At 50.9% G+C, this 25,068-nt stretch overlaps 1 protein-coding gene and 1 long non-coding RNA gene across 2 annotated transcripts in view; both read right to left on the reverse strand.

The window, feature by feature from the left end:
* The window catches only part of GLTP (glycolipid transfer protein), a 29,557-nt gene extending 25,903 nt beyond the window's left edge, over positions 1-3,654 (reverse strand). The window contains exon 1 of the mRNA XM_055358998.2: positions 3,384-3,654. Coding sequence (XP_055214973.1) covers positions 3,384-3,486 — 103 coding nt within the window. The 5' untranslated portion in view covers positions 3,487-3,654. The remainder of the gene's footprint in view (positions 1-3,383) is intronic.
* Positions 3,655-4,000: 346 nt separating this feature from the next.
* LOC134756587 (uncharacterized) lies at positions 4,001-4,390 on the reverse strand. The gene is made up of 3 exons (XR_010129413.1): positions 4,365-4,390; positions 4,220-4,279; positions 4,001-4,112 (listed from the first exon to the last, which is right to left on the reverse strand). It is a non-coding gene; the product is annotated as an uncharacterized lncRNA (long non-coding RNA).
* Positions 4,391-25,068: the final 20,678 nt, after the last annotated feature.

Consider the following 25,068-nt stretch of genomic DNA (forward strand, 5'->3'; position numbering starts at 1 on the left):
CTGTGTCACCCAAGCTGGAGTACAGAGGCATAATCTCAGCTCACTGCAACTTAGGCATCCCAAGCTCAAGTGATCTTCCCACCTCAGCCTCCTGCGTAGCCGGAACTACAGGTGTGCATCTCAACACCCAGCTAATTTTCTGTACTTTTGGTAGAGACAGGGTTTCGCCATGTTGCCCAGGCTGGTCTCAAACTCCTGACCTCAAGAGATCCGCCCACCTTGGCCTCCCAAAGTACTGGGATTACAGGCGTGAGCCACCGTACCAGCCCATACTTTTTTTTCCCCAAAAAGACCGATGTAAATGAGTTTGGAAGGAAAATATTGTGAAATCCCAGCAGAGATTCTTTCTTCAAAACTCAACCTCAAATATTGTCAGACAATTGAGTGAACTAATCTACATAGAGTACTTAGCACATAGTAAGGGCTCAGTGAGTGACAGGGAAATTTTTATATATCATTTGTATTTGCTCAGTTTTCCTCCAATTGACAGATCTTCCTTGCAGAATTAAATACTTTTTAAAAACACAGCTTTTGGCTCTTAGTCATATTTATATCTAGAGCTATGGTTCTCAGAGGTGATTTTGCCTCCCTGGGGATAGTTTAGGTTGTCACAATCTGGGGAGGGGGGTGCTACTGGCGTCTGGTAGGTAGAGGCCAGGGATGCTGCTAAACATCTTACAATGCACAGGACAGCCCCACCACCACAAAGAATGATCCAGCTCCAAATGTTGGCAAGTGCCACGGTGGAAAATCCCTGACTTGGAGGAAACTGTAGCTGCAAGGCGTTTCACACTCCTGGTGTCCCTCTCCCCAGAGCAGCTCCATTCAAGAGACACACACACCACCCAGATCATCCTGGTGACCAGATGCTCCCAAGATCTAGAAAAAGCCCCTGCATCACAGCTGACAAATGATCTTGATCAGACGTCCCAGAGAAAAGTCACTCGTGGAAGAATCCTCCTAAAGCTTAAGTCTTCAACCTTCAGAAGCAATTCTCCTCCCCCCACAGAAGAGAATAATGGTTCAAATGAACTATCACTTTTTTTTTCTTTAGAGTCCTAAGAATTAGCCTCTTTGGTGAACAGTAAACAGCTCTGGTGGGCAGAGGGCCCTGTGGTGGTTAACCCATTGTGGACCAACCCCACTGCGGCTTCTGTATAAATGGTACTTCTGTCAACAGATGTGACACCCCACAGCACAGGGATTGCAACAAAGACAAGGGTCCTTTGAGACCAAGGAAAGGGAGGAGGAGATGCTCTTTAGCCCTGGCACCAGATGACTGCTGGCTCTGGCTTGCCACCTCCCTCTTTCCTCCAAAACCAGCCAGATAATTGCATCAAATGATGATACCCCCAAATACAGAACGGATGTGCAACCTCGCTGAAAATAAGGAAAGAAAAAGCCACAGAGTTTAACCTGGGGTTTCTCCATCTTTGACACTGCTCATGTTTGGGGCTGGATCATTCTTTGTTGTGGCAGGACTGTTCTGTGCACTGTAGGATATTGAGCAGCTCCCTGGCCTCTACTCACAAGACACCCCGTGCCCCATCCCCCAACTCAGTTGCGACAAAAATGCCTCCAGGCATTGTCAGATGTCCCCTAAGGTGCAAAACTGCCCTCAGTTGAGAACCACTGGCTTAAATGGATTCTGAATCCCTGTCCAGGGCAAGCTGGCTCTGACTTGGAACTATTCCTGGAACCAAAGAGGAAACAAGCAAGCAAAAAAAAAAAAAAACAACCAACAACATCACAAAATTGAACAACTTTTCAATGCTAGAGCTGGTTCGCTCCCAAGTCCCCACCTGGAGAGTCAGTATTATCTCAAGACTGTGACACTGATAATAAGAAAGTTTTGTGCATTCAGCAGTATTGACTGAGCATCTGCTATGTGCCAGGCACTGTTCTGGGCACTGGGGACACAGAGTGGATGTAAAAAACCAAGCCCTTGCTCTCAGATTGCTTACCCAGGTCTGGGAATCATACACACCAGACAACTGCACTCCCTCAAACACCGATTAATCACTCTAGCAAGGAACCAAAACTGGATTCAGGAACTTATAAACACACCCTGTACAGTGAAGACCTATTTGGCACTTACGGCCTCGGTACTTTACACACACCACCTCATCGACTCCTCACAGCTGGCCTAGGAGATCAGCATCCCTGTTTCACAACTGGGGACACTGAGTCTCAAGAGGTGAAGGAGGGCAACTATAGCCTCCAGGTAACCACAACCATCCCAGAGCTCAGGACACTGTGGGAACTACCACCCCCAACAAGCCTTCATTGCCCACTAAGTCGGACTGTCTTAAGGTCTCTTGTCTTTGGGTTTCAGGTGGACTCTGCCCTGGGGGCTGGTATCTTCCTGCAAGGCCACCAAGTGAACCAGCAGGGCAGGACAGAGCCCACATGGAGAAGAATAGAGGCTCAGGTTGCACCCTTTACCCGGGACCCAAAAGGCAAAGGGCAGGGGCAGTTGTGCTGGCTTCTAGTTCCCATTTTCCATCTGGGGCCTTGGCTGGACTGGGCTAGGCTGAGGGAGTGGGGGAAGAGGGTCTGAAAGTGGACCGCCTTCCCAATGCGCCCAGGAACTTCCACACGACATACAGGGGAGGGGCTTCCTCTCGTAGAGCCCAAACTGAGGGAGGAATTGGTGCCAAGCTCTGTATGTCTGATGTCACCTCACAAAACAGCTCCCCCGACAACCCTCACCCCTGTCCTAAAAGGAGGAAAAACTTTAGGTGGTTTCCCCTAGAAAGAGGCCCTGGAGTTTTGCAACTCCATCTTCAAAACCCTCTCCTTGTCCCCGCCTCACCAGGCTTCCTACCCTTGGAGGGGGAGATGGGAGTCTTTGATCTGGAATGGGCGAATTCTGAGGGAAGAAGGAAGGGTTCGTAGGTCCCATGAGGGAGAGGCTGGAAGCGTTTAAAGAGAAGGCTTATGAAATGGGGGGATTCATTGTAAGGGGAGCGAGTTGAGAGCCATCAGAAAGCGCCAGGGATGAAGGACTTTGGGGAAGAAGGGACTGGAGGCTTTAGGGGAGATGGTGGATTACAGAATGCCTAAGGGAGATGGAAGATCATCCGTGTTGGGGGCACGGATGATCGGGGGCATTTGGGGGATATGTAGGACTGCGAGGTGTCTAGGGAGAGGGAGGATTTGGGGAGGACAGGCAGGATGTGACATGTTTAGAGCGGAGAGGACTTGGGAGTGGTCCGGGAAAGGGAGAATTTAGGGTGAGTGGAGGGAAAGAGGATCTTGGGTGCCTGGGGAAACAGTACTTAGGGGTGTCTAGGGCAGAGATGGTTAGGGGATGCTCGGGGGAAGGAGGATTCGGGTGCGCGTGGGGCTGCGGGCTGCCTCCCCCCTCCATTCCGGCTCACCGAAGAAGGGCGGCAGGTGGGACACCGCCTCGAGGAAGGGCCCGGTCTCGATCTGCTTGTCCGCGGGCAGCGGCTTCAGCAAGTGTTCGGCCAGCAGCGCCATTTCGGGGTCGAGGCCCGCGGTGATGCCCCAGCCGGCGCCGCGGGCGTCGACACCGCCCCCCCGGCCGCCGCCGTCAGCGCCGGGGCCGTCACAGCCGCCCGCCGCAGGCTCCGGGGACGCCAGCGTCGCCACTTCCGCCCGCACGGCGCCCTCGTAGCCGAGCGCTCAGCGCCGCCCGCCGGCCGAGCGCCTAAGCTGCCGGGCGCGCCGCCCCGCCCCCGCTCACCGGCTCCCAATCCGCGCCCGCCGCCGAGGTCTCCGCGCCCCCATTGGCCCGGGGGCCGGCCGGGGGCGGGACGCAGAGGAGGCGCGCCGGTTTATGGGTCCCGGAGGGCCCAAGTGAGCCGCTCCCAGGTGAGTCTTCCCCAGGTGGGCCTCCCGCCGCCCCCGGTTTGGCCCCCCAATCCGGGCGGGCCGGCTCGGGCCAGGTCACAGCTCACAACCCGCCCACCAGCTCGGGTTACAGCCCCACCCAGCCAACGCTCCCCAGGACCCCCGTTTCCCCCAAAATTGTCCCCCAGTAACCCCAAGTGACCTGGGTGGACACTGCTCTCCTGTTGGTCACGGTTCTCTTTCGCTACAACCGACGAGGACGCTCGATTGCTTGATTCTTGGTCTTCAATGACCTGTTGAACACGGCTGAAGTCACAGTCTAACTCAGCCACTGCCCTGCTGGACAACTCCTGCTTCCCGAAATCTGGGGTCCAGTCTGCCCTCAACAGTCTGATGTTACCTGTTGTGAGGCAGAAAAATAGGGCCTGGAGTCAGGGAACATAAGGCTGACGTCGTAGACCTAAATCAAAAAGCACCTTAGCAATGACAGGAATGTGAACGGCTTTGCAACTTCACTTCATCCTCTCCATTCACTCCCTTTACACTTTGTAACTTCACATTCATCCTCTCCATTTACACAGACCACACACTCCAAGAAACATCCTCTCCATTTATACTTTGTAACTTCACATTCATCCTCTCCCTTTACATAGATCACACACCAAGTAACATCCTCTCCATTTGCAATAGGGCACATTCTGAGTAAATGACTCTGTGACTTCACTTCATTCTCTTCATTTACATAGAATATTCACCAAGTAACCAATGGGAAACCTCTAGAGTATTGAGACCCTAGAAAATTCTGTAAGCAGAGCTCTTGAGCCTCTACGCTCAAGCCTGCTCCCACACTGTGGGGTGGACTTTTCGTTCTCAGTAAATCCTTGCTTTTGCTTTCCTTGCTTCGTTTGTGTGTTTTGTCCAAGACACCAAGTACCTGGACACCTTCTACTGGTAACAGCTGGAGCCAGCCCAGTTAATACCAATTCAACCACAACCTGGACACTTGTTTCCCAAACCTAATGTCTCTCCAACAGCCCAGGGTCCAGCTTCTCACACCTTGAATCACAAGTCATCTCAGCCACAACCCACCTAGATGCTTATGTCCTAAACCCAATGCCCAGCTTATGCAAAAATCTAACACACCATTGTCGAGAGCCTCTTATTCATTCCAGAATAAACATTTGCCATCCTTCCCACCCCTCCCCCACCCTCCGCCACTATGTGTCATGCACTGCACTGGGCACTGAGGATAAAGTGAATGATACAGCAAAATCCCTGCCCTTGTGGAGCTGACAACCTGGTTGGGAACACAACACAATGCCATACACAAATTGGTAAGACAACTTCAGACACTGATGAGTATGTGAAGAAAATAAAACAGTGTAGTGATGGAGGATGACTGAAGCCTGTTGGCTGAGATCGGATGTGGGGGTTTGGGAGCAGTACCTCTGAAGAGATGATATTTGAGCTGAGACCTAGAGGAGAAGTAGGATAGAGCCAGGTCAAAGACTTGGGGTGTGAGTCTGGCCAACATGGTGAAACCCCATCTCTACTAACAAATACAAAAGTTAGCTGGGTGTGGTGGCAGGAGCCTGTAATCCCAGCTACTCAGGAGGCTGAGGCAGGGAGAATTACTTGAACCAGGGAGGTGGAGGTTGCAGTGAGCCAAGACCGTGCCATTGCACTCCAGCCAGAGCGAGCGAGACTCCATCTAAAAAAAAAAAAAAAAAGACTTGGGGTGTGAGGCACATGAGCAAAAGCCTTAAGGTAACAAAGAGCTTAGTGTGGTGCAAGGAATCGGGGGGCCAGGGGAGGAAATGGGAATGGGTAAGTGAGGGCAAGAGTGAGTAGGGTGATAGGAGTTGAGGTCAGGGAGGTGAGCAGAGGCTGGAGTATATTGGGGCAGGAAGGGAGTGGTGAAGAGTTTGGATTTTTTTTTTTTTTTTTTTTTGAGATGGAGTCTCACTCTGTCACCCAGGCTGGAGTACAGTGGTGGTGCAATCTCGGCTCACTGCAACCTCTGCCTCCCGGGTTCAGGCAATTCTCTGCCTCAGCCTCCCAAGTAGCTGGGATTACAGGCATTCGCCACCATGCCTGGCTAATTTTTTTGTATTTTTAGTAGAGATGGGCTTTCACCATGTTGGCCGGGCTGGTCTCAAACTCCTGACCTTGTGATCCGCCCGCCTCAGCCTCCCAAAGTTCTGGGATTACAGGTGTGAACCACCGCGCCTGGCCAAGAGTTTGGATTTCATGTTAAAGGCAATAAGAAATCACTAGTGCATTTCTGCTGAATCTTATAGAATGTTTTCTTTTTTTTCTTTTCTTTTTTTTTTTTTTTGAGAGACAGGATCTCACTCTGTAGCCAAAGGCTAGAGTGGTGTGATCACAGCTCCCTGCAGCCTCAAACTTCTGGGCTCAAGGGATTCTCCCGCCTCAGTCTCTCAAGTACCTGGGACTACAGGAACATGCCAACATGCTACCCTATTTTTTTTTTTTTTTTGTAAAGATGGGGTCTTGCTATGTTTCCCAGCCTGGTTTTGAACCCGTGGGCTCAAGCGATCCTCCCACCTTGGCTTCCCAAAGTGCTAGGATTATAGGTGTGAACCATTGTGCCCAGCCTGAATGTTTTAATCTTTCAGAGGGCAGGTGAGAGAAGAGGTTGTTTCAAACCATGACCCAGGTAGAATCAGGAAGTGAGAGGGGCTGGGGAAGATAAAGCTAACATCAACTCTTGCTCATACCCAGACCCTGACATGCTCCATCAAGTCAGATCTCCTACTGATAGGATCCCAAGCCATCAACTATGCTTGTTCCCACCCCACCCAACCTCACTACCTCGAGCATCCTATGATACCATCTCCTTGAAGCCTCACTGCCCCGCTCCGCACCCTGTCCTAGTGCCAGAACCCCACCCACCTGTCAGACGCCTCCATCAATTCCACACAGAGATTGCACCCTATGTGGGGACCTCTGGCATCAGACAACACCCTGATTTCTCAACACTTTCCATTCCAAACAAACCATTCAGACACTATGGCTGATTCAAGAAGCACCTTGCCATAGAACATAGGCTTGATGCACTGAGATAGTTCATTGCTCTGAGATAATGGAGCATCTTGAAAGTTCATCCATCCATTCATCTACCCCTTCATCAATCCAAAAAATATGATTAGTGCCTGGCCTAGGGTGGATTTTTGCTTTCCCGTAGCTTGTGACAGGGGCCAGGCTAGTAGCATAAATGGGTGCTGTGGGCTGAGTGTGACACAATGAGGAGTGGTGGAGACTTTGGAGAACTGGGAGCCACATAGCCCATCAAAAGGGCACTATTAGTCATGCATCATGGCAAGTGCTTGTAGTCCCAGCTATGTGGAAGGCTGCAGTGGGAGGACCCCTTGATCCCAGGAGTTGGAGGCTGCAGTGAGGTGATTGTGCTACTGCTCTCCAGCCTGGGTAACAAAATGAGAAAAAATCTTTTTTTTTTTTTTTTTTTGAGAAGGAGTCTCATTCTGTCACCCAGGCTGGAGTGCAGTGGCACAATCTCAGCTCACTACAAGCTCCGCCTTCCGGGTTCACGCCATTCTCCTGCCTCAGCGTCCCGAGTAGCTGGGACTACAGGCGCCCGCCACCACACCCGGCTAATTTGTTTGATTTTTAGTAGAGACAGGTTTCACCGTGTTAGCCAGGGTGGTCTGGATCTCCTGACCTCATGATCCGCCTGCCTCAGCCTCTCAAAGTGCTGGGATTTCAAGCATAAGCCACTGCACCCAGCCGAATCCATCTCTTAAAATTAAAAAATAAATAAACAAATAAATGGAACTATCAGGCTCTTCACCTGACTACTCATCCCCCAGAGCTGCTAGCTTTTCCAGTTCTTCAAGGGAAACCAGAAAACTAGATCCGTAGGTAAAAATTGCTTGATTTTTAAATGTTGGCAACTAACTCGAATTTGTTAAGAACAAGATGTCAGCCACACAAAGCATTTTTTCTTCTTTTTCTTTGACACAATCTCAAACTCACAGAAAAGTTACAACTACAGTCACAAGGTTTCCTTCCTGAACCATCTGAGCATAAGTTGCTGAAACAATGCCCGATCACCCTAAACACCTGAACGTGTATTTCCTCCAAACAAGGACGCTCTCCTGCAGAATCACAGTACATCCATCCATGCAGGAAATTCACCCTGATGTACTGCTACCACCTAATCCTCAGACCTTATTCAAGGTTTGCCATTTGTCCCAGTAATGTCCTTTGTTTTTGTTTTTGTTTTTTGGGACGGAGTCTCACTCTGTCGCCTAGGCTGGAGTGCAGTGCTACGATCTTGGCTCACTGCAACCTCCGCCTCCCGGGTTCAAGCGATTCTCCTGCCTCAGCCTCCCGGGTAGCTGGGATTACAGGCACCTGCCACCACACCCTGTTAACTTTTTATATTTTTGGTAGAGATGGGGTTTCACCATGTTGGCCAGGCTGGTCTCGAACTCCTGACCTCAGGTGATCCTCCCGCCTCGGCCTCCCAGAGTGCTGGGATTACAGGCGTAAACCACCGAGCCCAGCCCCAGGACAGTAACTTTGTGGAATATCCCTCATTTTGGTTTTGTCTGATGTTTCTTTATGATTGGATTCAAGTTGTACATCTTAATACTAGAAGCAGCTATAGATTTTGTGTGTCACAAACTATCACAGAAGTGATGCTCTATCCTTCTCATTGTGTCATAACAGATGACACAGTGATTTTTATTTGTCCTATTATTGAAAATCTGATGGTTTTTTTTTTTTTTTTTTTTTGAGACGGAGTCTCGCTCTGTCGCCCAGGCTGGAGTGCAGTGGCACAATCTCGGCTCACTGCAAGCTCCGCCTTCCAGGTTCGCGCCATTCTCCTGCCTCAGCCTCCCGTATGGCTGGGACTACAGGCGCCCACCATCACACCCAGCTAATTTTTTGTATTTTTAGTACAGACAGGGTTTCACCGTGTTAGCCAGGATGGTCTTGATCTCCTGACTTCCTGATCCGCCCTCCTCGGCCTCCCAAAGTACTGTGATTACAAGCGTGAGACACCGCACCCCGCTTTTTTTTTTTTTTAAGAGGCACAGTCTTGCTCTGTTGCTCAGGCTGGCATGCAGTGGTGCGATCATAGCTCACTGCGGCCTTGAACTCCTGAACTCAAGAAATCTTCCCACCTCAGCCTCCTGAGTAACTGGGACTACGGGTGTGTGCCTATTATTGCAGGTCTTAACTTTGATCATTTGAATAAGGTGTCTTCACTCTTCTCCACTGTAAAGCTATTCTCTTCCTCTTTGAAATTAACAAATACTTCACAGGGAGGCATTAGGTAAAGTAAATATCTCTTCACTCATAAAACCTTCCATTTATTTATTTACATCAGTGGGGACTTGTGATTCCATGGGTTACAATCCATTACTATTTATTTATTTATTCATTTTTAGACAGAGTCTTGCTCTGTCGCCCAGGCTGGAGTGGAATGGTGCAATCTCGGCTCACTAAAACCTCTACCTCCCAGGTTCAATCGATTCTTCTGCCTCAGCCTCTTGAGTAGCTGGGATTACAGGCGTCTGCCACCACGCCCAGCTAATTTTTGTATTTTTAGTAGAAACAGGGTTTCACCATGTTGGCCAGGCTGGTCTCGAACTCCTGACCTCAGGTGATCGACCCACCTCAGCCTCCCAAAGTGCTGGGATTACAGGCGTAAGCCACCATGCCCGGCCTATTATTATTTATTTAGTGGCTCAAATTGTCCAAGATTTGGCCAGTGAAAGCCCCTCCAAGCTAGCTTCTGTGTGTTTCTGTCATGTCCCCATCATTAAGTCCTTCCTTACTCGCTAGCACAAGATATTCCAAGCTTATCTTGTACTTTCCCTGCCCTGGTCTCCAAACCAGCCATTTCTCCAAAAAGCCCTGGTTCTTTTCGGTGGGCAATGGTATTTCGAAACCAAGATCTAGATGTGCTTTTTGTTTTTTGGGAGATTTTTTTGTTTGTTTTTTGTTTTTTGTTTTGAGACAGAGTCTTGCTCTGTTGCCCAGGCTGGAGTGCAATGGCATAATCTTGGCTCACTGCACCCTCCACCTCCCGGGTTCAAGCAATTTTCCTGCCTCAGCCTCCTGAGTAGCTGGGATTATAGGTGTGCACCGCCACGCCCGGCTAATTTTTGTATTTTTAGTAGAGACGGAGTTTCACCATGTTGGTCAGGCTGGTCTCGAACTCCTGACCTCGTGCTCCACCCGCCTCAGCCTCCCAAAGTGTTGGGATTACAGGCGTGAGCCACTGCGCCCGGCCTAGATGTGCTTATTGTTATTGGGGTGTCCCTTCTCCTAGATTCACTCAGTTTTATATGCACACATACACATTCATGTCTATGTTTATCTATATTTGTTCCTATAGTCTTCTATCCGTATTGAAAACCATAGTTTTGGCCGGGTGCAGCAGCTCAAGCCTGTAATCCCAGCACTTTGGGAGGCCAAGGTGGGTGGATCACCAGGTCAAGAGATCAAGACCATCCTGGCCAACATGGTGAAACTCTGTCTCTACTAAAAATATAAAAATTAGCTGGGTGTGGTGGTGCACGCCTGTAATCCCAGCTACTCGGGAGGCTGAGGCAGGAGAATCGCTTGAACACAGGAGGCAGAGGTTGCAGTGAGCTGAGATCACACCGCTGCACTCCAGCCTGGTGACAGAGCAAGGCTCTGTCTCAAAAAAAAAAAAAAAAGAAAAGAAAAGAAAAGAAAAGAAAAAAAGAAAGAAAAAAGAAAACCATGGTTTTTCACCCTGATAGATCCAATTCTAATTTGTCTCTATGGGGTTAATTCTACTTTTCTCCCTTTTCTTGTTTGTAGTTCCCTTCGCCTGCAGTGAGAAACCTGGTGTTCTCCTTGTTTTTTCCTCATTTGATCAATCCCCAATAGGTTACAACTTCCTATCATTGCTGCCACTCCCTCCCCAGCAAGGATGCCCCTCATGCCGTGCTCACGCTTCTGTAGCCCCTGCCAGTCTGCCTTTCCATGAGGATGCCCTCCTCACTTGCTGAGCTCTGGCCACCCCCTCCCCATGCAGACCCTTTCTTATTCCATTTGGGATCTGACACCCACCTTTGTTGTTTTTGTTGTTTAGAAACGGAATCTCACTCTGTTGCCCAGACTGGAGTGCAGTGGCATGATCACAGCTCACTGCAGCCTCTACCTCTTGGGCTCCAACGATCCTCCTGCCTCAGACTCCCAAGTCGCTGGGACCACAGTCATGCATCACCATGCCTGGATAATTTTTAAATTTTTTGTTAAGACAGGGTCTCGCTATGTTGCCTAGGCTGGCCTCGAACTCTTGGCCTCAAGCAATCCTCCCGCCTCAGCCTCCCCAGGCACTGGGATTACAGGTGTGAGCCACTGCACTCAGCCTGACACCCCTCTTTGGACCAGCATGTACCCTCCCCAGTGCCCCCCATTACTGACATTTACCTTGCTGGGACCCACCTATTGGCTTTTGGATTGAATTGTTCAAGAATAGAAGGGCGAGGAAGAGAGAAAACAGGGTGGGGGAGAGGTGGGAAGGAAAAGGGGAAGAGCCACAGAAACCTTCGGCAAGTTGGCTTTGGCTATGGGCCATCAGTTTCTCCCCTTAGCTTCTCGTAGTGTCAGGGAAATACTACCAGGCACAGAGGAGCCGCCTCATCTTTTTGGATTGTTGGGTCACTGTACTTCTCCATGAGTTGCAAACCCTCTCTGCAATTAATCTGTAGGACCAGCTTGACCAATGGAGTTGTAATGTTTGGAATCAACTCAGTGTGGGTGAGGTGTTCACTTTGCAAAGTTTCGTCATTTTCCTAAACCAGCTCCACCCAGTGTTAATAACATCTTCCCCAACTGAATCATCAAATCCTTGTTACACAGGCCGTCTTTCCCCCAGCGGTGTCTGTTGGGATGGGCGAAGTAGGCTGAGTTCGTGGTCTTGCTGACATTTTATCCAATAAACGCACCTTCTTTATTGCAGCATAGTAATAATAATAATGACAGCTAACATTTATTGAATACTTACTATGTTTAAAGCTCAACACTTCTACTTTCTAGCTGTGTGGCCTTGAGCAAGTCACTTCCTGTGTCAGTTTCCTATGGCTGCTTGATGATTTAAAACAATCAAAATGTATTCTCTCACAGTTCTAAAGGCCAGAAGTCCAAAATTAGTATCACTAGGGCAAAATCAAGGTGTTGTCTAGAACACACTCTCTCCGAAGGCTCTGAGCTGGGCACGGTGGTACGTGCCTGTAATCTTAGTTACTTGGGAGGCTGAGGTGGGAGGACTCCTTGAGTCAAGGAGTTTGAGACCAGCCTGGGCAACATAGCAAGGTCCTGTCACCAAAAAAAAAAAAAAGACTGGGCATGGTATCTCACACCTGTAATCCCAGGACTTTCAGAGGATGAGGAGGGAGGATTGCTTGAGCTCAGGAGTTTGAAACCAGCCTGGGCAACATAGCAAGACCTCATCTCTACAAAATTAAAATTAAAAGACGACTCTGGGCTGGGCACGGTGGCTCACACCTGTAATCCCAGCACTTTGGGAGGCCGAGGCAGGCAGATCACGAGGTCGGTAGATCGAGACCATCCTGGCTAACACGGTGAAACCCCATCTCTACTAAAAATACAAAAAATTAGTCGGGTGTGGTGGCGGGTGCCTGTAGTCCCAGCTGCTCAGGAAGCTGAGGCAGGAGAATGGCATGAACCCAGGAGGCAGAGCTTGCAGTGAGCCTGCTGCACTGCACTCCAGCCTGGGTGACAGAGCGAGACTCCATCTCAAAAAAAAAAAAAAAAAAAGACGACTCTGGAAGAAAATCTATTCTTGCCTCTTCCAGCCTCTGGTGGCTCTAGGCATTCCTGTCTCACTCCAGCCTCTGCCTCCATCTTCATGTGAGCTTCTCCTGTGTGTGTGTGTAAAGTCTTCCCTCTGTTGTTTCATCTGTAAAGTTAGGACAGTAGCAATGCTAACTCCCTGTCAGGGCTGATGTGAGGTTTCAATGGGTTAATGTAGATAGAGCAGTTTGCATGCTGGCAGGCAGGCGGCCCTCGATGAATGGTGTGGCTATTATGAATCGATTTACGGAGTTATTTCTACCCAGGACTGGCAATTGTGGGGATAATTGATTCCAGTGATGTCACCTCCCCCACTGCCAGGTTTTCAGCAGGACTAAATGTGCCAAATGGGCTTTGTTGAGCCAACTCCTCTGGGTGTTAAGAGCCACCGTGCCAATTCTCCTTGCTGTTTCTCGGGGCCCGTCTGCTGCCTCTCCCTAATTAATGTGAAGGCGCACCCGCCAACAGGCCCACTTGCTGTCATCCCAGGAAACACCCAAGTGGGATACAGCCAAGTTTTGGACATTTTTTCAGTTACTGGATAAAAATAGTATTTTGGTCATTTAAACAGCACAGAGAAGAGGGGGAATGCCACCTTGTCCTCCATCTACAGGGGCAGCCTCAGGGGCTGAGAGGGCCTGGCCTTTGTAGTCTCACATGGATAAACTGTTCTAAGGAAGCCTGACTGTGTCACAATCCTAAGACAGTGTCATAGCACACTACCATTGTCATTAAATTGAAGAAACATAAAAATGAACCAACCTGTGCAACACAAAAGACCTCATCTCTACAAAAAAAAAAAAAAAAGTTAGCTGGGCATGGGGGCGCATGTGCCTGTGGTCCCAGCTACTCAGGAGGCTGAGGCCAGAGGATTGCTTAAGCCCAGGAGATAGAGGCTGCAGTGAGCCATGATTGTGCCACTGCACTGCAGCCTGGGTGAGAGAGCAAGACCCTGTCCCAAAAAGAAAGAGAGAGCAAGCCAACCTTTTTCTTTTTTCTTTTTTTGGAGACAGGATCTCACTCTGTCACCCAGGCTGGAGTGCAGTGGCATGACCTCCGCTCACTGCAACCTCTGCTTCCCGGGTTCAAGCGATTCTCCCACCTCAGCCTCCCGAGTAGCTGGGACTACAGGTGCATGCCACGACGCCCAGCTAATTTTTGTATTTTTAGTAGAGACCGGCTTTCACCACATTGGCCAGGCTGGTGTTGAACTCCTGACCTCAGGTGATCCGCCTGTCTCGGCCTCCTAACGTGCTGTGATTACAGGCATGAGCCACCGTGCCCAGCTGACCTTTTTCATTCCATTCAGTTCCGCAATCACTACTGGAACTTTTCTCTCAGACCAGGCTTTGCCAGGCAATGTGGGGTCAAAGATGGAGCTCTCTCAAGGAGCTCACAGACTGGTGTTAATGGCAATGAATCATGTATGAATCTGAGCATTCAAAAATGAGGACAGGCGTTAGCCCACAGCCTCTGCCTGGCGATAACGAGTCCGGGTAATGGTTTTGAACCCCTAGGGTATTTGTTCCTTTCTTCTCTTATTAACTTCCCTGGGTGAAAATGTTTTGAATACGGAAAACGAAACAAATCACATTGGAATTTGTACCTCTATGGTAAACTACCTGTACAGTTTTGATTCCATGGGAACACTTAGGTTTAACTTTGAAGCAAAATCTAAAGACCAAAGTTCCTCACTGAATTAATTTTATAGTAAGCACAGTTTAAACATCCTTCTCTATAGGAAAATTGTAACTTTCGCTTATTTTTATTGGTACTTCTAATGCTGTGTAGTTGAGTGAGTAAATGTGCTATAGTCAATTCTAACTAAAGGAGAAGATATAGTAATAGGCTTTCTTAATATTTCCTTTTTTTTTTTGAGACAGAGTCTCACTCACTCTGTCGCTCAGGCTGGAGTGCAGTGGTACAATCTCCCCACTCACAGCAACCTCCGCCTCCCAGGTTCAAGCAATTCTGCTGCCTCAGCCTCCCAAGTAGCTGGGATTACAGGTGCGCAACACCATACCTGGCTAATTTTTGGGGTTTTTTTTAGTGGAGACGGGTTTCACCATGTTGGCCAGGATGGTCTTGAATTCCTGACCTCAAGTGATCCACCCGCCTTGGCTTCCCAAAGTGCTGGGTTTATAGGCGTAAGCCACTGTGCCCAGCCCCAATATTTGCTTTTTTTTTTGAGACAAAGTTTTGCTCTTGTCGCCCAGGCTGGAGTGCACTGGCGAGATCTTGGCTAGGCTCACTGAAAACTCTGCCTCTCAGGTTCAAATGATTCTCCTGCCTCAGCCTCCTGAGTAGCTGGGATTACAGGCGTGCACCACCATGCTCTGCTAATTTCTGTATTTTTAGTAGAGACGGGGTTTCACCATATTGGCCAAGCTGGTTACCAACTCCTGACCTCAGGTGATCCACCCGCCTCAGCAAGTAGAAACCTTGTCTCAAGGTTTCTACTCAAGGTTTCAGTAGAACCTTACTCAAGGTTTCAGTAGAACCTTACTCAAGGTTTCAGTAGAACCTTACTCAAGGTTTCAGTAGAACCTTACTCAAGGTTTCAGTAGAAACCTTGTCTGTACTGAAAATACAAAAATTAGCTGGGCATGGTGGCGCATGCCTGTAGTCCCAGCTACCCAGGAGACTGAGGCATGAGAATTGCTTGAACCCAGGAGGTGGAGGTTGCAGTGACCTGAGATTGTGCCATTGCACTCCAGCCTGGACAACAGAGCAAGATACCATCTCAAAAAAAAATCATTTATTTAATGCTTCAATGAAAGCTATGGAAGAAAAATACAGTATGTCCTGACACCAAGTGACCTGGTCAGAGGGAATCAGGAGGGCTTCTCCAAGGAAGGGACATTTACACTGGGATCCTGAAGTCTGAGTAGGAGTTAGCAGAGGGGAAGGGTCTTCCAGACAGAGGGAATAGCATAGCGGGAAAGGTGGTGGTGAGAGATAAAGAAATGACCAGTGTGGCCAGTGATGTCAGCAGGGGACCAGACCAAGCTGGGCCCAGTGGTATGGGCTTCATGCCAAGGGAAATGGGGAACCATGGAAGGTTCAAGGCTGAGCAGATGATGGAACTGCTCTGATATAGTCTACCAGTCATTTTGAACTTTGGGACTTAGGAAGTAGAGGCTGTCTGTCATCCAGGAATGGCCAGTGGGTGCTGTGGGCAGGAAAGTCACAGAAAACACAGGACTGACCTGATGCCCCATTTTGGTGGACTGTGCCCCATACCTGACACCCCAGCAGAAGGGAATTGGTGCAGGATTTGGGATGGGAACCCTGATGCACTGTAAAGACCACATCAGAGTGCTCTGCCCAACTACTCTAAGCCTCAGTGGGGTTACTCTAACTCATACTCCTAGAGACACTGTGAGGATGAAGGTGGTCACCCAGGAACAGGACAATCAAGTTTCAGTAACTGGTAAGCAGGTGTTGGCTGAGTCTCCTCCTCTTTGTGGCTTCAGTTTCTGCCTCTATACATAGAGTCTACCAGCTGCTTTCACTATCACGCTGGCTCTGCCACTTACCTCATTTAGGCACACACTCTCCATTTCTGAGCCCCCATTTCCTCCTCTATAAAGCAAGGGCTTTGGGTGGGGTGAGCTTCAGCAAGCTGGAACCTGTGGTCGTAAATTGTGAACATCAGGCCGGGCGCAGTGGCTTATGCCTGTAATCCCAGCACTTTGGGAGGCTGAGGTGGGTGGATCACCTGAGGTCAGGAGTTCAAGACCAGCCTTGCCAACATGGTGAAACATGGTCTCTACTAAAAATACAAAATTAACTGGGTGTGGTGGTGCATGCCTGTAATCCCAGCTACTCAGGAGACTGAGACACGAGAATCGCTTGCACCTGGGAGGCAGAGGTTGCATTAAGCTGAGATCTGCACCATTGCACTCCAGCCTGGGCAACAAGAGTGAAACTCCTTCTCAAAAAAAAAAAAATTGTGAGCATCAGATCCAGCAGGGCATCTTGTCACCAAGGATTGCTCTTGGGCCCAGTCCCCAGAGAGAACTCTAGCTCTGGGGAGGAAGTTGGATGTTTATCATGTGTCTTTCACAGGATCCTTCTTTATGCTGGTGGCTTGCCTAATGCCAAAGTGTCCCATGACCCATGACCAGGTGTCCTTCTCCCAGGAAACATGTTGAGATCGGCCGATGCCCTTGTGGCTCTTGTTTCACCTATATCCAGTTTATTCCAAAGAAGACAGCCACTCTCTAGGAGAGCCTGACCGGGAGGGGTGAGCACTGGGTTCAGGTGTGTTGGTCGAGTGAAACACAGAGGGAGCAACTCAACAAAAATAGCAGAAGCAGTTTATTACTCACAGATCCAGAGAGCAGCGAGCAGGGTTTGCATAGCCAATGGAAATGGGAAGCTATCTGGGACATGTGTGCTTAACCAGTGGGGACAGAGACAGACAGAGAAATATGGGCTAAAGACTTTATTGGAGGCCAGGCACGGTGGCTCACGCCTGTAATTCCAGGACTTTGGGAGGTTGAGGCACGTGGATTACTTGAGGTCAGAAGTTCAAGACCAGCCTGGCCACTATGGTGAAATGCCATCTCTACTAAAAATACAAACATTAGCCAGGCATGGTGGCAGGTGCCTATAATCTCAGCTACTCAGGGAGGCTGAAGCAGGAGAATCGCTTGAACCCACGAGGTGGAGGTTGCAGTGAGCCAAGATTACACCACTGTACTCTAGCCTGGGCAACAGAGTGAGACTCAGTCTTAAAAAAAAAAAAAAAAAAAAAAAAAATGGCTCTCCCTCTCCCTCTCCCCCTCCCTCTCCCCTCTTTCCACGGTCTCCCTCTGATGCCGAGCCGAAGCTGGACGGTACTGCTGCCATCTCAGCTCACTGCAACCTCCCTGCCTGATTCTCCTGCCTCAGCCTGCCGAGTGCCTGCGATTGCAGGCGCGCGCCGCCCCGCCTGACTGGTTTTCGTATTTTTTTGGTGGAGACGGGGTTTCGCTGCATTGGCCGGGCTGGTCTCCAGCTCCTAACCGCGAGTGATCTGCCAGCCTCGGCCTCCCGAGGTGCCGGGATTGCAGACAGAGTCTGGTTAACTCAGTGCTCAATGGTGCCCAGGCTGGAGTGTAGTGGCGTGATCTTGGCCCGCTACAACCACCTCCCAGCCGCCTGCCTTGGCCTCCCAAAGTGCCGAGATTGCAGCCTCTGCCCGGCTGCCGCCCCGTCTGGGAAGTGAGGAGCGTCTCCGCCTGGCCGCCCATCGTCCGGGATGTGAGGAGCCCCTCTGCCTGGCTGCCCAGTCTGGAAAGTGAGGAGCCCCTCTGCCTGGCTGCCCAGTCTGGAAAGTGAGGAGCCTCTCTGCCCGGCCGCCATCCCATCTAGGAAACAAGGAGCGCCTCTTCCCGGCCGCCATCACATCTGGGAAGTGAGGAGCGGCTCTGCCTGGCCGCCCATCATCTGAGATGTGGGGAGCACCTCTGCCCTGCCGCCCCGTCCAGGATGTGAGGAGCGTCTCTGCCCGGCCGCCCCGTCTGAGAAGTGAGGAGACCCTCTGCCTGGCAACCGCCCCGCCGGAGAAGTGAGGAGCCCCTCCGCCCGGCAGCCACCCCGCCCGAGAAGTGAGGAGCCCCTCCGCCCGGCAGCCACCCCGTCTGGGAAGTGAGGAGCATCTCCGCCCGGCAGCCACCTCCTCCGGGAGGGAGGTGGGGGGGTCAGCCCCCCGCCCGGCCAGCCGCCCCGTCCGGCCAGCCGCCCCGTCCAGGAGGGAGGTGGGGGGGTTAGCCCACCGCCCAGCCTGCCGCCCTGTCCAGGAGGGAGGTGGGGGTTCGGCCCCCCGCCTGGCCGGCCACCCGGTCCGAGAGGTGAGGGGCGCCTCTGCCCGGCCGCCCCTACTGGGAAGCGAGGAGCCCCTCTGATCGGCCAGCCGCTCCGTCCGGGAGGGAGGTGGGGGGGTCAACCCCCCGCCCGGCCAGCCGCCCCGTCCGGGAGGGAGGTGGGGGGGTCAGCCCCCCGCCCGGCCAGCCGCCCCGTCCGGGAGGGAGGTGGGGGGTTAGCCCCCCGCCTGGCCAGCCGCCCCGTCCGGGAGGTGAGGGGCGCCTCTGCCCGGCCGCCCCTACTGGGAAGTGAGGAGCCCCTCTGCCCGGCCAGCCGCTCCGTCCGGGAGGGAGGTGGTGGGGGTCAGCCCCCGCCCGGCCAGCCGCCCTGTCCGGGAGGGAGGTGGGGGGGGGTCAGCCCCCCGCCCGGCCAGCCGCCCCGTCCGGGAGGGAGGTGGGGGGGTCAGCCCCCCGCCCGGCCAGCCGCCCCGTCCGGGAGGGAGGTGGGGGGGTCAGCCCACCGCCCAGCTTGCCGCCCTGTCCGGGAGGGAGGTGGGGGTTCGGCCCCCCGCCTGGCCAGCCGCCCCATCCGGGAGGTGAGGGGCGCCTCTGCCCGGTCGCCCCTACTGGGAAGTGAGGAGCCCCTCTGCCCGGCCAGCCGCCCCGTCCGGGAGGTGAGGGGCACCTCTGCCCAGCCGCCCCTACTGGGAAGTGAGGAGCCCCTCTGCCCGGCCACCACCCCGTCTTGGAGGTGTACCCAACAGCTCATTGAGAACGGGTCATGATGACAATGGCGGTTTTGTGGAATGGAAAGGGGGGAAAGGTGGGGAAAAGATTGAGAAATTGGATGGTTGCCGTGTCTGTGTGGAAAGAGGTAGACATGGGAGACTTTTCATTTTGTTCTGTACTAAGAAAAAATTCTTCTGCCTTGGGATCCTGTTGATCTGTGACCCTACCCCCAACCCTGTGCTCTCTGAAACATGTGCTGTATCCACTCAGGGTTGAATGGATTAAGGGCGGTGCAAGATGTGCTTTGTTAAACAGATGCTTGAAGGCAGCATGCTCGTTAAGAGCCATCACCACTCCCTAATCTCAAGTACCCAGGGACACAAACACTGCGGAAGGCCGCAGGGTCCTCTGCCTAGGAAAACCAGAGAACTTTGTTCACTTGCTTATCTGCCGACCTTCCCTCCACTATTGTCCTGTAACCCTGCCAAATCCCCCTCTGCGAGAAACACCCAAGAATGATCAATAAAAAAAAAAAAAAAGAAAAAAAAAATGTAATCTCAGCACTTTGGGAGGCCGAGGCGGGCGGATCACGAGATCAGGAGATCAAGACCATCCTGGTTAACACGGTGAAACACTGTCTCTATTAAAAAATACCAAAAAATTAGCCAGGCGTGGTGGTGGGCACCTGTAATCCCAGCTACTGAGGAGGCTGAGGCAGGAGAATGGTGTGAACCCGGGAAGCCGAGCTTGCAGTGAGCCACCAAGATTGTGCCACTGCACTCCAGCCTGGGCAACAGAGCAAGACTCCGTCTCAAAAAAAAAAAAAAAGGCCGGGTGCAGTGGCTCATGGCTGTAATCCCAGCACTTTGGGAGGCCGAGGTGGGCAGATCACCTGAGGTCAGAAGTTCAATACCAGCCTGACCAACATGGAGAAACCCCATCTCTACTAAAAATACAAAATTAGTTGGGCGTAGTGGTGCATGCATGTAATCCCAGGTATTTGGGAGGCTGAGGCAGGAGAATCGCTTAAACCCAGGAGGCAGAGGTTGCAGTGAGCCAAGATCGCGCCATTGCACTCCAGCCTGGGCAACAAGAGCGAAACTCTGTCCCAAAAAAAAAAAAAAAAGACTTTGTTGGAGTCCAGGGCATTCCCCTAGCAGGTTTCCCTCAGGGAGTTCTAATTGTTGGGTTTAGAGCTAGTGGGCATGTGTTCCAGGAGGTCACACTGTGACTGGGACTGGTCACTGCAGCATGACTGTGCCATCCAGGCAGGGGGTGGGGTCGGGGGGTGAGTCGAGTAGTTTGTATTCAGCTGTCCCATAGGGAGGGGGTCAGCAGGAGGCGGTTGCATAAGACAGATACCTGGGTTGACCACCTTGAGGAACTGGGAGGAGGTGGAGAATGGACTATGTCAAGGGTTGACTGAGACCTGCTTTTTATATGAGAAAGTCTAAAATGTTCAAAATGGTTGCCCAGGCAACATAAAATTACAGGAATTCACTACGGTTCCCCAGCTGAAGTAATGGTATGGTTCAAGGTTCAAGAATTACTTTTTTTTTTTTTTTTTTTCAGAGACAGTGTCTCAATTCTCTCACCCTGGCTGCAGTGCAGTGGCTCAATGATGGCTCACTGCAACCTCGACTTCCCAGGCTCAAGCAATCCTCCCACTTCCACGTCCCAGGTAGCTGGGACCACAGGTGTGCACCATCACACCCGATTAATAAAAAAAAAAATTTGGGTGGAGATGGGGGGGGTCTCTCTATATTGCCAGGCTGGTCTTAAAACGCCTGGGTTCAAGCGATCCTCCTCGGCCTCCCAAACAAAGCGCTGGGATTACAGGTGTGAATGACCTCACCTGACCCCATTGTTATTTTTTTAAAACACAAAGCTGGGGCTCTGAGAAGCAGCCTAGTAGCCCCAGGGTCTTTGAGCACACCTGTCTACTTCTGCGGTCTTGTCTTCAGGTGGGGTGGGGTGTGAAGCAAGAAGCTGGAGTGGTTGGTGTTGAAATGTCATACCTTCACAATGGTACCTGCTAATTAAATGATGGCATTGTGCGGCTTCCAGTACTGTCATGTTTCATCTAATGGAGAGCGGCTCCCATAGCGTCACCCCCTCTCCCCGTTCTTGTTTTCTTCTCCCATGCTAGGATACCTAAAATCACAAGTCCTGGAGCAGCTCCAACCTGCGGGTTCCTACCGGGGCTTTCCCTCTCAGCCCCCTGCACGCCATAGTCATTGACCTGCCATTGAATATTTCATATTGCCAAATTCTTTGTATGTTCACATTTGCAGGCCTCTTTTTTTTTGAGATGGAGTCTCACTCTGTTGCCCAGGTTAGAGTGCAGTGGCATGATTTCGGCTCACTGCAACCTCTACCTCCCAGGTTCAAGTGATTCTCCTGCTTCAGTCTCCTGAGTAGCTGGGACTACAGGCGCGCACTACCACACCTGGCTAATTTTTGTATTTTTGGTGGAGATGGGGTTTCACCATGTTGCCCAGGCTGGTCTTGAACTCCTGACCTCAAGTGATCCACCCGCCTTGGCCTCCCAGAGTGCTGGCATTACAGGCGTGAGCCACTGTGCCCGGCCGCAGGCCTCTTTTAAGAGCTACATTTGCAAGCCACAAGCTCCCAGAAAAACACACTGAAGAGGGATTCACAGTCTCAGAGGTTTGTTGTAAATCCTGGCTTTTATAGTCTTTGCTGTGTGACTTCAAGAGAGTTGATTCACCTCTCTGAGCCTCAGCGCCCTCATCTGCAAAATGGGGGCAGGAACAAGCTCCTCCCAGGTTGGAGGGAGGCTTAAATGAGATAATATATCTTAAAGCACCTGGCACATAGCAGGTGTTCAAGAAATGCTCGTTCCTTTTCTTCTTTTTGCTTTCTCATAACACCATAGATTCCTTTTTCCTTTGGAGGAGAAGAAGGTACTCAAAATAGGGGATCCATTCACTTTTTCATTCTCAACACAAATATTGATTGAGGCCGGGCACGGTGGTTCATGCCTGTAATCCCAGCACTTTGGGAGGTTGATGCCTGAGGTCAGGAGTTCAAGACCAGCCTGGGCAACATGGCAAAACCCCAACTCTACTGAAAAAAAAATACAAAAATTAGCCGGACGTGGTGGCGGGCACCTGTAATCCCAGCTACTTAAGAGGCTGAGGCAGGAGAATTGCTTGAACCTGGGAGGCAGAGGCTGCAGTGAGCCAAGTTCGTGCCACTGCACTCCATCAGCCTGGGTGATAGAGTGAGACTCTGTCTCAAAAATATATATAGATAGATATAGATATATAGATAGATAGATAGAGTGCTTATCACATACAAGGCATAGCATGGGGACTGCAGCAAGGAACACGATGATCCCTGCTCTTGTGTTGCAGCAAGAGGGCTTAGGCACCGGGATCAGGCAGAACTGGTTTCAAATCATGGCTCAACCACCTATCAGCTGCGGCTCCTCAGGCAAGCCATGCCACCTTTTTGAGGCTTAGTGTAAGCAATTCTAAAATGGGGGCAATAAGATATCTCATAGAATGCCCAAGAGGAGCAAAGGAAAAGGTACTTGTAAAGTTGCTTAATAGCGACAGCCAGCAGCTGTGTAATCAAGAGGTTCAGAGTTGAACTGTGGGGGCCGGTGAGGATGTCTGGCCAGCAAAAGAGAATGGAGGCTGTAATCTGGGGACTTCAGGCTTCCAGGATCAGGCCACCTAGGAATGGTTGCCCTCCGGCATGCTGGTCAAGCCCTAAGCCCTAAAGTTCTGCTAGTGGAGCTTATCTGGTCATTATACAGATGAGGAAACTGAGGCCCAGAGAGTGGAAAGGCCTTGCCCAAGAGGCACAAAATCAGGATCAGGTCTCCCTTCCCTTGCCCCAACTCACATATTTCTTTTTCTTTTCTTTTCTTTCTTTTTTTTTTTTTTTTTTTTTTTTTTGAGACAGGGACTCCCTCTGTTGCCCAGGCTGGAGTTCAGCGGTCAGATCTCGGCTCACTGCAACCTCTGCCTCCTGGGTTCAAGTGATTCTCATGCCTCAGCCTCCCGAGCTGGGATTACAAGCGCATGCCACCACACCTGGCTAATTTTTGTATTTTTAGTAGAGACAAGGTTTCGCCACGTTGGTCAGGCTGGTATTGAACTCCTGACCTCAAATGATCCACCTGCCTCAGCCTCCCAAAATACTAGGATTACAGGTGTGAGCCACCACGCCTGGTCCAATTCATGTGTTTATGAAGTTCCTGTCGACAGACATTTATGTGTTGGTCTCCTTTGTTGGGTGGGCATCTCTGCTGAGTGACTGCAGTGGGCTGCTGCCACCCCTCTGCACTGGGGACACAACATGAAAGAGTGGCCATGAATTTGCCCAAGGGGGTAGGGATTAATGGGAGGGAAACTTGAGGACTCTTATGCACGCAGTGGGACAGACCCTGATTAAACGGGTGCCAACTAAAGGGGGATGTGAAGGAAGGCTCAAGTTTGGGCTCACCTGGGATGCACTGGATGCTCTACTCCTGGGCATGCTCCATTTATTCTCACACGGGCAACCCTAGAAAGCTGCACTATTTTTTGTTTTGCTTTGTTTTTTGAGACAGAGTCTTGCTCTGTTGCCCAGGCTAGAGTGCAGTGGCATGATCTTGGCTCACTGCAACCCCCGTCTCCTCGGTTGAGGCGATTCTCCTGCCTTGGCCTCCCAAGTAGCTGGGACTACAGGTGCCTGCCACCAAGCCCAGCTAATTTTTATATTTTTAGTAGAGACGGGGGTTTCACCGTGTGGCCAGGCTGGTCTGAAGCTCCTGACCTCAAGAGATCTGCCAGCCTTGGCCTCCCAAAGAGCTGGGATTACAGGCATGAGCCACCAGGCCCAGCCTGAAAGTTGCACTATTTTTACTCTCATTCCATGGACTAGGAAGCTGAGGCACAGACAGATGAAGTGACCTGCCCAAGACTACACCAGCATGGTATAGCTTGAAACCTGGGCGTTCTGATTGTAGAGACCATGTTTTGAGACAGGGTCTCGCTCTGTCACTCAGGCTGGAGTGCAATGGTGTGATCACGGCTCACTGCAGCCTCCTTGTCCTGAGCTCAAGTGATCCTCCCACCTCAGCCTCCCAAGTTGCTAGGGCTATAGGTGTGCACCACCACAGCCTGCTAATTTTATTTATTTATTTATGTATATATTTATTTAATTTGGAGATGGAGTCTCACTTTGTCACCCAGGCTGGAGTGCAGCAGCGCAATCTTGGCTCACTGCAACCTCTGCCTCCCAGGTTCAAGCGATTCTCCTGCCTCAGCCTCCCCAGTAGCTGGGAGTACAAGCATCTGCCATCATGCCCGGCTAATTTTTGTATTTTTAGTAGAGACGGGGTTTCATCATGTTGGCCAGGCTGGTCTTCAACTCCTGACCTCAGGTGATCCACCCTCCTCGGCCTCCCAAAGTGCTGGGATTACAGGCGTAAGCCACTCAACCCAGCTGAGGCCATGATGCTGCATCCAGGAAAAACAGAGATGAATAAAGAATGGAGAAATGAAGGGAAGAAGAAATGAAAGAATGGGAAAATGAAAGAAAAGAGAACAAACAAGTATTTTTCTTCATTTTCTTTTTAATGGAATAGTTGGTATGTAATACTTGTAGCACACGTGAGTTATAAAACATACTAATAGAATGAACACTTTTGAACTCACCACCAATATAAGACTATAATAGAAAGTTATCGGCCGGGTGCAGTGGCTCACTCCTGTAATCCTAGCACTTTGGGAGCCTGAGGCAGGCGCATCACGAGGTCAGGAGATCGAGACCATCCTGACCAATATGGTGAAACCCCATCTCTACTAAAATACAAAAAATTAGCTGGGCGTGGTGGCGTGCGCCTGTAGTCTCAGCTACTCGG

Source organism: Gorilla gorilla, chromosome 10 (assembly GCF_029281585.2).
Source record: "Gorilla gorilla gorilla isolate KB3781 chromosome 10, NHGRI_mGorGor1-v2.1_pri, whole genome shotgun sequence".
Taxonomy (NCBI): Eukaryota; Metazoa; Chordata; class Mammalia; order Primates; family Hominidae; genus Gorilla; species Gorilla gorilla.